The sequence below is a fragment of the Chiloscyllium punctatum genome, chromosome 23 (genome assembly GCF_047496795.1).
Source record: "Chiloscyllium punctatum isolate Juve2018m chromosome 23, sChiPun1.3, whole genome shotgun sequence".
NCBI classification, from domain to species: domain Eukaryota; kingdom Metazoa; phylum Chordata; class Chondrichthyes; order Orectolobiformes; family Hemiscylliidae; genus Chiloscyllium; species Chiloscyllium punctatum.
This window is the reverse complement of record NC_092761.1, coordinates 55,008,380-55,021,356: the sequence shown is the minus strand read 5'-3', so window position 1 is coordinate 55,021,356 and position 12,977 is coordinate 55,008,380. Positions and strand designations below refer to the sequence as shown.

The window sequence follows — 12,977 nt, the reverse complement described above, 5'->3', positions numbered from 1 at the left end:
CAACTGAAAGCACAATTATCTAAGCTTTGTTGTTGGCTCCAGCCTCAGTTTTACACCACTGAGATGGGAGAAGTTCAGTAATATACAATGCTTCAGTATTTTTCAGAGGGAATCCTGAGATGTTCTAGCATTTTCATAATGTGGGTATTTAAAGGCAGAAGTGACTATTATCTTCAAGACTTTATTGTCAATCAGAGTAGAAGTCCCATTGTCTCTTAATATCCAGTTTTCCTAGCCCAATGATTGTTCGAATGCCTGGATCCTTTAATGCTTTGTGCAGTGAGAATTTGTCACATATGAATCCAGCAAGTCAGGTTACTCTACATGGGGAGAATCAGACTCCAATTACTAAGACTGCTTTAGAGCAAGAGTCATTGATTAGTGATCAGAAATAGGAAACCTGGATGAATTAGGAGAAAGTGAGGACTGCAGATGCTGGAGACCAAAGTTGAAAAATGTGGTCCTGGAAAAACACAGCAGGCCAGGCAGCATCTGAGGAGCAGGAGAATCAACGTTTCAGGCATAAGCCCTTCTTCAGGAATGAGGCTGGATGAATTAGCCAGTTTCGCTCAGAGGAACTTCAGGTATGTTTAAAATGTTGGTTTGCCTTCTGCTGAAGATCTGCAAACTCATCAGAGACCAGCAGATTGACCCAGAGACTAACCTGCTCCATGTGGTTAAGCTACCATGGGATAGTACATTTCCTGATTTAACCTTTAAGGGGAGCTCCATCTTTTTATTTCCGTGCTTACTTCCAGGTCTTGTATTCTCAACAATGATAGTTCAGAATTTGCAGTCAAGGTAACAATGAAGCTGCGAAACAGTGTCTCAGAAAATGGCACAGCAAAATTTGGTGAATGGCTGATGTGAGGCAACACACAGATATCTGACACTAAAAGCAAAGTACTGTAGATACTGGAGATCTGAAATAAGAACAAAAAGTGCTGGAGAAAGCAGAAAAATCGCGTTGAACTCAGAATATTAACTCTCTTTCTCTCTCCACATTTGATGCCAGACCTGCTGAATTTCTGTGGCATTTTATAATTTTAATTCAGATTACCCAAAAGTTGCTGGAGTGAAGAAAGTATCTTGCTATGATTTCATGAAGCTGCTTCATTCTTACACTATAGATACAAACTAAGTTAACTGCAGAAAGTTAAGTCTTGCCCATTTCAGTCTAAAGACCACTTAAGACATGATCGATAATACTTCAATTCAACCTCTGTAGAATGGAAAATGTGGAGTCTCATTCCTTTTGATTTTTTGTTGGAAGTGTTAAAAATATCATTGTCTTTTTTTTTCCGTGTTGTCCATATTTTTCTCTACCCTTAAATCCAATCTTTCTTTCATTGTGGAGACGTTTAATTATTTTGAAAGGAAATTGGATACATGCAGGAAAATGGTACTGACTAGCCATGAGTGCAATGATACAAATGACATTCTTCAGTATCATAATGACTCCATAGACTTAATTTTACAAAATGTTATTGTTCCACCGTCCCCCCAAGGAGGAACTATCTCACAATTCCACAGTAATTTACTACTGGCAGCAGTATCAACTGCTTTAAGGCAGGAGGACTGCTCCCATCTTGGGAGGCGATCTACCCACTTAAAGAGTTGCCAGTCAATTGGATGGCTGACAACCCTGTCCCAGCAGCACCAACTGGGAGTAATGGCTGCTCTCAGAAATGCTCGCAGATGGCTCCTGGTTCTGCTATGCATCTTCTTTGTTACTGCCGACATGGGGTTTACTCGTATAAAGTGGTGAATGACTAACAAATAAACAATGTTCGATAGAAGAGATACATATTGAAATAATGAGAAGTAGCTTCTCACATGCTAACTAAGGAACATTAAGCTGGTTAACAGCATTACACTTGTTCAGAGATATGAATGCTTCAGGCCTACTTGTACCACATGGTTGTCAACAGTAAAGGCAAAATTAACTGACTTGAACAACTGAAACAACAACTAGAACTGACTAACTATATCCAGAGATAATCATTTATTTCCCAGTGGGTAGAACTATGCAAAGGTGTCAGAGTTAACTCTTGCAGGCTAACTGCTTTGGTGCTAGGTTGAAGATCAAACCCAATGAATCTATAACTTAATCACAATGAGAAGAAACAAAGATATTGGAAGCGGCCGTGTGCCTTCAACCCTCTGCTGAAGTGTCCTTTAACTGGTAATTTATTTGGACAAAGCAACATATGGACATTGATGAAACATTGCACATCATCTTTAACATAGTAGTACTGCATTCTCCTTAATAACCAGAAGATTGTTTCAGCTGTATTTCCAAATCACAAATAAAAATATTTAAATGAAGCAAATTCAACTAACCTTCTTTGCCTGGGAGACGCGCTGATTGGTCAGTGTGAGATGACGTGGAATAGCTTAATGGAGAGCTACCTATGGAAGATATTGCAACCAGTCAATTAAAGATCTACAACAAACAAACAACAGAATGAATATTGATAACAGTATATTCCTGGGCAGCCCACAACCAAGTAACCACTTCACAGTGTTTGCAAATCAAGAGTATCTTAGCTGATACAACATGAGTAATGGCTGACAGAGATCAAAATTATATCAGTGCTTCAACAGATGACAAAATAAAACCACAGAGCTGTATATCTGAATTTCTTTAAAACTTCAAAAATATTAATTAAAGTTATTTCATCTGATCAACATGCATTAGAAATGTCAAGTCAGAATTGCAATGGCAAGAATGTAACATGATATATCTCACCTACGAGACTAAATCTAATGTACCTATGATTCGATGGTTTATGCAAACCAATGTTATTCTAAAAATGATGGTTATAAGATGAAAATAAACAAGCTGTATTAATAGAGCATCCCACACTTACTTCAGACGTCACAAAATGCTTCAGAGCCAAGGAATTACTTATCCAACACATACTTAACAGTCACTTCCATAAATATTTTGCAGAAAAGGAATATCATACAAACAATCTATTATTGGGTGAAGTTAGTCTATTCTCATAAAATTAGTCCATAGCAAATTGATAACCTGTTTCACACATTAAGTTAAGGGGCAGCTTTTTCGCGTGGTGGGGTGGTGCGTGTGTGGAGTGGGCTGCCGGAGGAAGTGGTGGAGGCTGGTACAATTGCAACATTTGGAGGGCATTTGGATGGATGTATGAGTGGGAGGGGTTTGGAGGGATATGGGCCGGGTGCTGGCAGGTGGGGCTGGATTGGGTTGGAATGTCTGGTCAGCATGGACGGGTTGGACCGAAGGGTCTGTTTTCACGCTGTACATTTCTATGACTCTATGACTTGAACTTAGAACCAAGAGTTATGCCTATTGAGCCACAGCTGCAATCTTGTACTATTTATTTGATTTACAAATCAACGTACAATAAGGAAGACTGTAATAAAGATACACAAGAATACACACAAGAAAGAGAAAGGATGAGGAAGCTGACGGGGTTAGATGTAGAAAGGCTTTTGTGCAGATAGATCTGACAGAAATACCAGTGGGATTTCATGACCAGTGGTACATTGACTTAGGTGGTGCTCTCTCCCGAATTTGCACTTTGGTTCCATGATCCAGGTGTGGGCCATTAATTGAGTACAGTAGTGAAATAACGTCATTCAGGACTAATAACCTATTTGATCATCATTTGATCCATTTGAGGCTTTGAATTCAGTTTAAATTTTGACCTCAGAAATAAATAAAAACACACTCAGCTCAACTGGGTGACATGGTGGCTCAGTGGTTAGCATTGCTGCCTCACAGCACCAGGGGCCTGGGTTCGACTCCAGCCTCAGGCGACTGTCTGTGTTGAGTTTGTACATTCTCCCCATATCTGTGGGGGCTTCCTCCCACTATCCAAAGATGTGTAGTTTAGGTGGATTGGCTATGCTAAATTACCATAGTGTTCAGGGATGTGCATGTTAGATGCATTAGTCAAGGGTAAGTGTAGAGTGATAGGGTAGGGGAATGGGTCTAGGTGGGTTACTCTTTGGAAGGTCAGTGTGGACTTGTTGGGCTGAAGGGCTTGTTTCCACACTGTAGGGATTCTAGAACTGATCCATGGCCTGTTTGATTCAAGTCAATGAACTAAAAAATTGCCTGTCATAGAATGGGCTGAGGATTTGTTTAGATATTATTTTGAACTGATGAGTTCAGAGGGGTTATGACACACATCTCAGAAACTAGTGAGACTTAACCCTAGGTTTCCATGCTCAAAGGTTTTGTATATTACCACTGCACCAGAAAAGCCCTGATTATATGAACTGTGCTGAGGATCTATTATCCAACCAAGTAATTGCCACTGACAAGAATCAATTTCAACCTCTTCCTACCCATTGCTTTTATTGATATGGGATAAGGGTGCCTTGTAAATTTAGCCATTGGAAAAACTCTGTGATTTACTCCATGTAGTGATATGGAACCTTTTACATACACGTGAACAAAGAGGCAGAGTTTCACATTTAATTTGCAAAGCAACATTTCCAACAATGTAGCATTTTCTTGCATTGATCTGTCAATCTATAAAACCATAAGCCATAAGATAAAGGAGCAGAATTAGGCCATTTGGTCCATCGAGTCTGCTTCAATATTTGATCATAGCTCCTCAACCCCATTCTCCTGCCTTCTCCCCACAACCCTTGATTTTCTCCTCATCTCAGTTCTCAAGGGTCATCACTTCAGTCTGAGGCTGGGCCCCTGGGTCCTAGTGTCTCCTACAAGTGGACACATCTTCTTCACATCCAGTCCATCCAGGCCTCTCAGTGTTCTGTAAGTTTCAATGAGACTGGTCCCACCCTGCCCCCAATCTTTCTGAAGTCTATTGAGACCAGACACAAAAGTCTCAACCACTCTTTCTATGACAAGCCCTTTGTCCCCAGGATCTTGTAAACCCACTCTGCACTCTCTCCAATGCCAGCACATCCTTCCTTAGATACCCAAGTAGCTCACAATATTCAAAATATGGTCTGACCAGTCTTAAACAGCCTCAGCAGTACAGCTCTTTATTATAGCCCTCTTGAAATGAATGCTATCATTGCATTTGGTTTCTTAACTGCCGACTGAACCTGCATGTTAACCTTAAGGGAATCCTGAACCAGGTCTTCCAAGTCATTTTATTCTTCAAATTTTGAAGACTTTCCCTATTTAGAAAATAGTCTACACATCTATTCTTCCTACCAATAACCTCACACTTTCCCATATTGTGTTCTATCTGCCACTTTCTTGTTCACTCTCCTCGCCCAACTCTGCAGGTCCTTCTGCAGACTCTCCACTTCCTCAACACTACCTGTCTCTCTACCTATCTTTGTATCATCTGCAAACTGAGCAACAATGCCTTCAGTTCCTTTTTCTAGGTCATTACATATAACGTGAATAGTTATGCTTCCAACACCAATCACTGCTGCCATCCTGAAAAAGATCTTTTTATCCCCACTGTCTGCCTTCTGCTGGTCAGCCAATCCTCTATCCATGCCAGTCACTTGTCCCTAACACCATGACTCATCTTATTTAACTGTCTCTTACATGCCCCCCGCCCTGTCAAAGGCCTTTTGGAAATCTGTCAGCATAGATTCTGTTCTAGATTATTGCATGAACCTACTAATCCTCCAATTCTGAATTGAGAGGACTACCAAAGAAATAAATGAGTCTAAACATAAGGCTTGTGCAGTGCAGTAGTAGTATGTCTACCTTTGAGCCGGGAGGCCTAGGTTCAAATCCTACCTGTTCCAGAGTTGGGTCCTAACATCTCAAAACAAATTGATTAGCAAACAGATTTTTATATAGCTAGAGAATTCTCTTCAATTTCTTTGTCTTCATTCAAATCACTTTCAGTTCCATGTTGGCTGGAACTGAATGTCCTTGTTGTATCAGTCCAGCAAAAACATCTGACAAATTACCAATGCCAAGAAAGAAAACTGTTTACACCAATTTAAACAATCCCTACCTCCCAAATCCCAAACAAGTGTCCTATTTATTTTTTGAACTAAATTGTCTCTTTGTAAATCAGGCTTACTGAGTATTACAGAGTATGATAAAATTAGGATACTTTTTCTTATACCAGTTAAAATGAGGGAACACAGCCAATATGAGAGATACCACTGGGTCAATTAATTTGCACTCTGCAGATAAATATTAAATTATTCGCTTTGGTAGTAAAATCAGAAGCTGGATTATTATTTGAATCATCATAAATCTGGAAAAGAGGATACTTGGGTGTCCTTAATCGCCAGTTAAGCATTCTGGTGAAGTAGGCAATGAAGAAGGCAAATGGTACATGGTCTTCATAGTGAGAGGATTCGAGTACCGGAGCAAGGATGTCTTGCTGCAATTGTACAGGGCCTTATTGAGATCATACCTGGAGTATTATGTGCAGTTTTGGTCTCCTTATCTGAGAAAGGATATTTTGGCTTTGGAAGGAGTGTAACAAGGTTTACCAGACTGATTTCTGGGATGGGAGGACTGACGTACGAAAAGAGACAGGATCAGTTAAGATTATACTTATTCGAGATGAGAAGGATGAGGCATAATATCACACAAACATATAAAATTCTAGCCGGATTAGACAGGGTAAACACAGGAAGAGGGATTGCAATGACTCAGGAAGTCAGAACCAGGTTAAGGATTAGGTATAGATAATTTTGAACTGAGTTGAGGAGAAATTTCTTCACCCTAAGAGTGATGACCCTGTGAATTCTCTGCCACAGAACATTGGGACCAAAACATTGAGTATTTTCAAGAATGAGTTTGATATAATATTTAGGGCAAAAGGGATCAAAGTGTATTGGGAGAAAAGGCAACCAGGGAATTGAGTTGGATGCTCACCTATGATGATAATAATGACAAAACAGGCCCAAAGGGCGACATGATCTACTCCTGCTCCTATTTTGTATGTTTTCAATATTTCTATCTTATTTCATAATAATATTTCATCATAAACACATAGGAATGACAGACACACATACCCACCCAAAATGTTTTAATATGTCCTTCCCCACAATAAAGGAAGGTTAAAAAAAATACATTATTTTAAAAACAAAGAAAACTATGTTCTCCTGGACTAAAGTTCTGAAAAGATCACAATAACTGTTACTATCACGACACAGTGAACCAAACATCATTTCTGCTATCACCTAACAGAGCTGGTCTGCTTGATCCCACCTAATGCAAAATCCAACTGACAAAACTAATCACCAAACGTGGTCAACAGAGGCATTTGCTCCTCTATCCACTCTTGAATTTATACTGTGGAGAAATGTTGTTTTGTTCATCATCACCTTGCCCTCGTGGACAGCCATAATATATCAAACACTCCTAAGGCTAAAACTGTCAGAAACTCCATGTAAAACTGAGATCCTCACAGTTCCCTGCACATCATTACACCTCCACGATGCATCATTTACAGTTAATCCAGTTGCAGGAGGATTAGAATCTATTACAAAAGTCACTAGATTCAACTCTTCTGTTAGTCTATTACAATGACAATGAAGAGTTATTTAGGCAGTAGAATTATAGTTCTGTGACTGGAATGGGCTTTGTTTCATATGATGTCAATGTTTCAGGGTCTTGGGAATGTAACTGACAATACATTCAGTTAAAGTGTAATTCTTTGTTCACACACTTACTACAGTTTTTAAAAATATTTTTCTTATGTAGTTCACTGTGACGTCCTAATTTTCAACCTAAATCACACAGCAACCACGGGTAAGAAACCAGACACTGACCAATGCTACTTTGGACTGATTGTCTGGAAGTGAGCTACATAGAGTAAAGGTGAAACATAGGGAGTCTGCTGGGCTGTATCTGGAATACTTACAGAGCGTTAAAATCTGTGAATGGAACAATCCAGAGATTAAATGTGCCTCACCCACTGCTTCAGTTCCAAATATGAACACTTGCCTGCTGCAGATGGAAGATTCAATTTGTCTAGACCCACTTCCCAGTGGATGGTAAAATGGCTTCAAGACATGACGTCTGAATTCCCTGTTGTAGATTTTCCAATCTAACTCCTACATTTGACCAGAAGGGGGAGTGTGACTCACATGTTCATAAATCAATACATAAAATCGAAATGTCTGAAAAGAAAATTCTTTCAAGTCCATGGTTCATTTATTTATCAATCTGACCTTCTGTTTATTGATTTGGCTTGTGTTTTTTTTTATTAGAATGCACTCGGTTCACAGCATTTTGAAAACATCCTTTGTAAAGTTGCTTCCAAGTGGTCATGCACTAAGTAGACTATCAGCAGGCTACCAAAAAGGGGGAAAGTTGTTCTGAGCAACTTTGGGGAAGTCTGCCCCTTCCGTAATAAAAGAAAGAACTGTGGATGTTGGTCATCTGAAACAAACAAAAACAGAAAATGCTAGAGAAACTCAACAGGTCTGAAAGCATCTGCGGAGAGAAAACACAGTTAGTACTTTCAGTCCAGAGACCCTTTTTGTTTGTTTCAGCCCCTTCCCTGCCCTGTAGCTCATGAGGTGATGTAGAGACATGTACCATTTAGTTGGCAGAGACCGAGCTAAATTTTTAAAAATACACTTATAAGATATGCCAAATAAAAACCAAAAGAATTGTGGATGCTGTAAATCAGAAACAAAAGCAAAAACTGCTGGAAAAGCTCAGCAGGTCTGGCAGAATCTGTGAATAGAAATCATAGTTAGCGTTTCCGGTCGAGTGACCGTTCCTCTGAACTCAACCTGAAACATTAACTCTGATTTCTCTTCACAGATGCTGCCAGACCTGCTGACATTTTCCAGCAATTTCTCTTTTTTTCTCATAAGGTATGCCTCAGTCCTGATGTAATGCTGGCCCTGAATTACCTGCCCTCCTGAACATATTAATTTACTTTCCAGTCAATCTAATCTATTATTTTTGCATTAAAAACACACACTTATTGCATTATGTCTGAGAGCATCTCTAACAAAATACTTTATAAATCCCAAGTCTCTTGCTACCTCTGATTTATATTTGTCCCCATTTAGAACACACACTGAATTGGACCATAACCTGCAATGAACCATAAGCAATGTACTAAGAAATTATAAAGGCTATTTTGGCCAAATACTTCAGGCACCAATAAATAGAAATCAGGAAGGGTATCTGCCAGTACTACACCCATCAATTCTATACAACAATAGTTGAAAAGAATCTTTATTTGGTTATTTATCTGCTTGTGTCAAAAACAATGATAATGCTTTACTTCCAGCTTGGTTTCTCTATGTTACTACTTGAAACTAAGTTTTGCACCTAGCTATCTTCGTACATAACGTGACGACATTGTACACTTTTCACTGTACCCCGGTACTTCTGGAATGAGTGCACATGACAATAAAGCTAAATCAAAAAGGAAGAGGTGGCAGCTTGGGCTGCAATGAAGGGTTACTCTATTTTCAGTGCAAGACCTTTTTGTGCCATCGTTGTAAAAGAATTGAAGCCAGCACCAATCCCAGAGATTCATTAAAAGACTGGTAGATAATTGAAATGCTGACAGACACTCCTTAAAGAACCAGCTCCCAAAACACTTCATTTAATGACATCTGAAAATAGCAATTAGCGGACCAAGAATAAACATGTCATTGCAAAGAATTCAGACCACTGCTTAAAAGAAGTCACATTTTAGTGTTCACTTCTTATTGGATGTTTGAAGAGGACTTTTGAAGCACACCAGGAGACTTTCGAAGAAACTCTGTTCGAAACAACAATTTAAATAGTATCCATTTATAGAGTATCCTTAATGTAATAAAAGATCCCAAGTGGAATTCATTTCCACAGAAGGCTGCAGAGGCCAGGTCATTGAGTAAACTGAAGACTGAGATAGAGAAGTTCTTGATTATCAAGGGCATTCAGGGTTATGGAGAGAAAGCGGGACAATGGCGTTGAGAAACTTATCAGCCATGATTGAATGGCAGCGCAGACTTGATGGGCAGAACAGCCTAATTTCTGCTCCTATGTATTATGATCTCAAGTGTGTCATAGTAAATTATAACACTCATTCACAGGTGGAGATTTTATGGCAAATGATTGAAAGCTTGGTTGAAAAGAGAAGTAGAGAGTTTTTGGGCTGAATTAAAGGAACACAGCTACACAGCTATCTTGAAAGCTTGTGAGGCTGGAGGAGATAACCACAACAGAACGTGTTGAAGGCACAAAATGATTTGGAAACAAAGAAGAGAGTTTTAATGTTGAGGCATTGATTAATCTGTGACCACAGAGGTGATAGGTGAATGAGATTTCATGGAAGTAAGAATATAGACAGCAGAATGTGGAGTGATATCAATTTTAGGAAGGATAGAATGTGGAAGGATTGCACTGGAATAGTCATGTTCAGAAATAATAACAATGGTGGAGGGATTCTGACAAGCTGATAAGGTCAGATTGTGAGGATGTTACAAAGGTGAAAATATGCAGTGTTAGCAATGCTGTGGATATGTGGTCAGAGGCTAATTTATAAATTGAAGGCTCTCAACAGTCTGGTTCAGGATCAGAAAATTGTCAAGGGCAGGAATAAAGTCAGTGACTAAGGAGCAGCTTGTAGCATGGAGAAAAGACAATGGTTTTGATTTTCTTCGTGTTTTATTGAAGGAAATGTATGTTTATCCAGTTCTGGATGGTGGCCAAGCAGTCTGATAATTTCAGAAAAAATAGTAACAAATGTTGGAAAACTCAAGTGTTGGAAAACCTGTTCAACCAAAGTACAGCATTCCATCCATTCTCAACAGGTCCTGGAATAGAAGGTGAGCTCATAGCCTTTAATTCAAAGCTATAGTGCTACCCACAGAATGGCAAAACTTCCTAGCAGTACTGCAGAGGGAATTGAAAACCAGGAGAAAATGTTAAAATTTAAGTGTTGCTGGACTGGCAACAGTTATAGGTCAGCAAGAACAATAGTGAAGGGCAAAGTGAACTTGATACCAGTTAAGATACAAGAGGTAGAATTTTGGATAACATACAATTTATATAGTATACACAGTGATGATACTAGCCAGAACACTGGAATACTAAACTCTAAACATAACAAAGGCATGAATGAGAATTTCAGATGAGTTGAGGGAAAGGCAAAGGCGGGCGACGCATGAAGATGACGTAGGAAGTGTTTGCAATGGAGGAGATATCAGATTGAAAGTCTAACCCAGGACAAAACATGAAAATACAAACACGAATAATTAAATTTGACCTTTGGGAATATGAAAAATAATTGTAAAATTTGAACCAGAGCTTCAAAATGGTTTAAAATATTCTGAGTTAGTGGTTTGGTTTCCTATCGATTTGTATTTAGAATTTAGTTTGTAACCCTTAATTCCCTTTCTACTTTATAGAAAGGCTCTGATCCTGATTCTTCCAATCTTTAAATTGCATAATTTGGAATTGAATCACCCAAACATTTTATTCAAGCAACTTGCATGTCTCATCCACAGTCCAATGTGTTTTTTTTGACAATCTCGTGTTGCAGCCAAGAACAGCAGAGAGTTAAGACCATTGACTAGCTCAAAGTTCAACCACAAAATGGTCAATAGAAAGGGAATGTCAGGCCAAGAGTACATAGGAAGATATAAAATAAGAGTAGGAATTGATCATTTGATCCCTCAAGCCTGCTCCATTATTTAATATCATCATGGTTAGTCTATTTGCTTTACGAATTCCACATTCCAATCTACCTCCAATAACGCCCATTCCCTTGCTTAACCAGAATCTAACTACCTACTCCTCAAAAATATTCAATGACTCCACTTCCACCATCATCTGAGACAGAGAGTTTCAGAATCACACAGCCTTCTGAGAGAAAAGCTTCTTGCCTTTGTCCAAAAGGACAATCCTTAATTTTAAAACTCTTTCTATACTAACCCAGAAGAAAAAAAAAATCCTTTCCACATTCACTTTCTCAAGACCATTCAGAATCTTACACACTTCAAACAACTCCCTCCTCATTCTTCTAAACTTCAGGAACAAGCCTAAATATGACAAGCCTGTCCACTTTATCCAACCGATTCTTTCCTGGAATCAGTGTGATAAACCTTCTCTGAACCACTGAGTGGGCTAAAGCAAATTTTATATGGAGAGGAGAATGGATTCAATAAATGCAAACTGGTGAGTAGATTTGAGACCAAGTGACAAACTGATGAAAGTGATACCAGATAGAATGAAGTATGGGGGTTCATGGCTGGTAACAGGTCAGAGGCCTAGATTATAATGGCTTGTTCATGGAGCCATACCTTAGCTACTTGGAATTGTATAGTAAGATTTTTGGTTAGACAGCATCATCCTCAAATTGGGAATTTCTTGTTTCAATTGAAAAGTGAGATTGAAAAATAGCATTTTAATTTCATGATCTGTCAACTTTCAACATGTTCATTATCTTTTCTATGTTAGTTTGCAGTCTATAAAATGGAATAGTATTGACACATCTTGGTAATCATTTGTTGGAGAATTTATTTTAAGAGAATAAGATTGCCTTTTTTTTCACTTGCAACATAATGGAAGCAAAATGGAACGTGATGATGAATAACAAAGTGGGGAAATAACTATTTAAGAAGACAAAAGGTTTGAACACTTAAGAAACAAAATATTCACTGACCAATAACACAACAATCACAATGTACATGCCAGCATGTGAGAAGACCATTCAGCCCATCATGCCCTCAGTAGCTATTGAAACAATGAAATCTACTTTCTTGTTGCCCTTATGACCATGACATTCCTTTATCAATTATATACTTTTCTTCCAAAGATGTGCATGTTAGGTGAATTGGCCACGGAGGAAAATGCAGGCTTACAGGGATAGGGTAGAGGATGGGTCTGGGTGGGATGCTTTTTGGAGAGTCAGTGTGGACTCAATGAGCTGAATGGCCTGCTTCCACATTGTAGGAATTCCTTTATTCAGTGGCAATTTATAAGGTATTATATACTCTTATAATAAATATTTGTTGCCCAATAATGCCTTGCACTAAAAAATCAATGTGTGTGTGAGTATTGATCTGCACTT

At 38.8% G+C, this 12,977-nt stretch overlaps 1 protein-coding gene across 6 annotated transcripts in view; it reads right to left on the bottom strand.

Annotated features, from left to right (window-relative positions):
- The window catches only part of fli1 (Fli-1 proto-oncogene, ETS transcription factor), an 81,920-nt gene that overhangs the window by 51,339 nt on the left and 17,604 nt on the right, over positions 1-12,977 (bottom strand). For all 6 annotated transcript variants that reach the window (XM_072593021.1, XM_072593020.1, XM_072593023.1 and 3 more), the window contains one exon: positions 2,344-2,412. In XM_072593021.1, the coding sequence (XP_072449122.1) occupies positions 2,344-2,412 (69 nt within the window). The remainder of the gene's footprint in view (positions 1-2,343; positions 2,413-12,977) is intronic.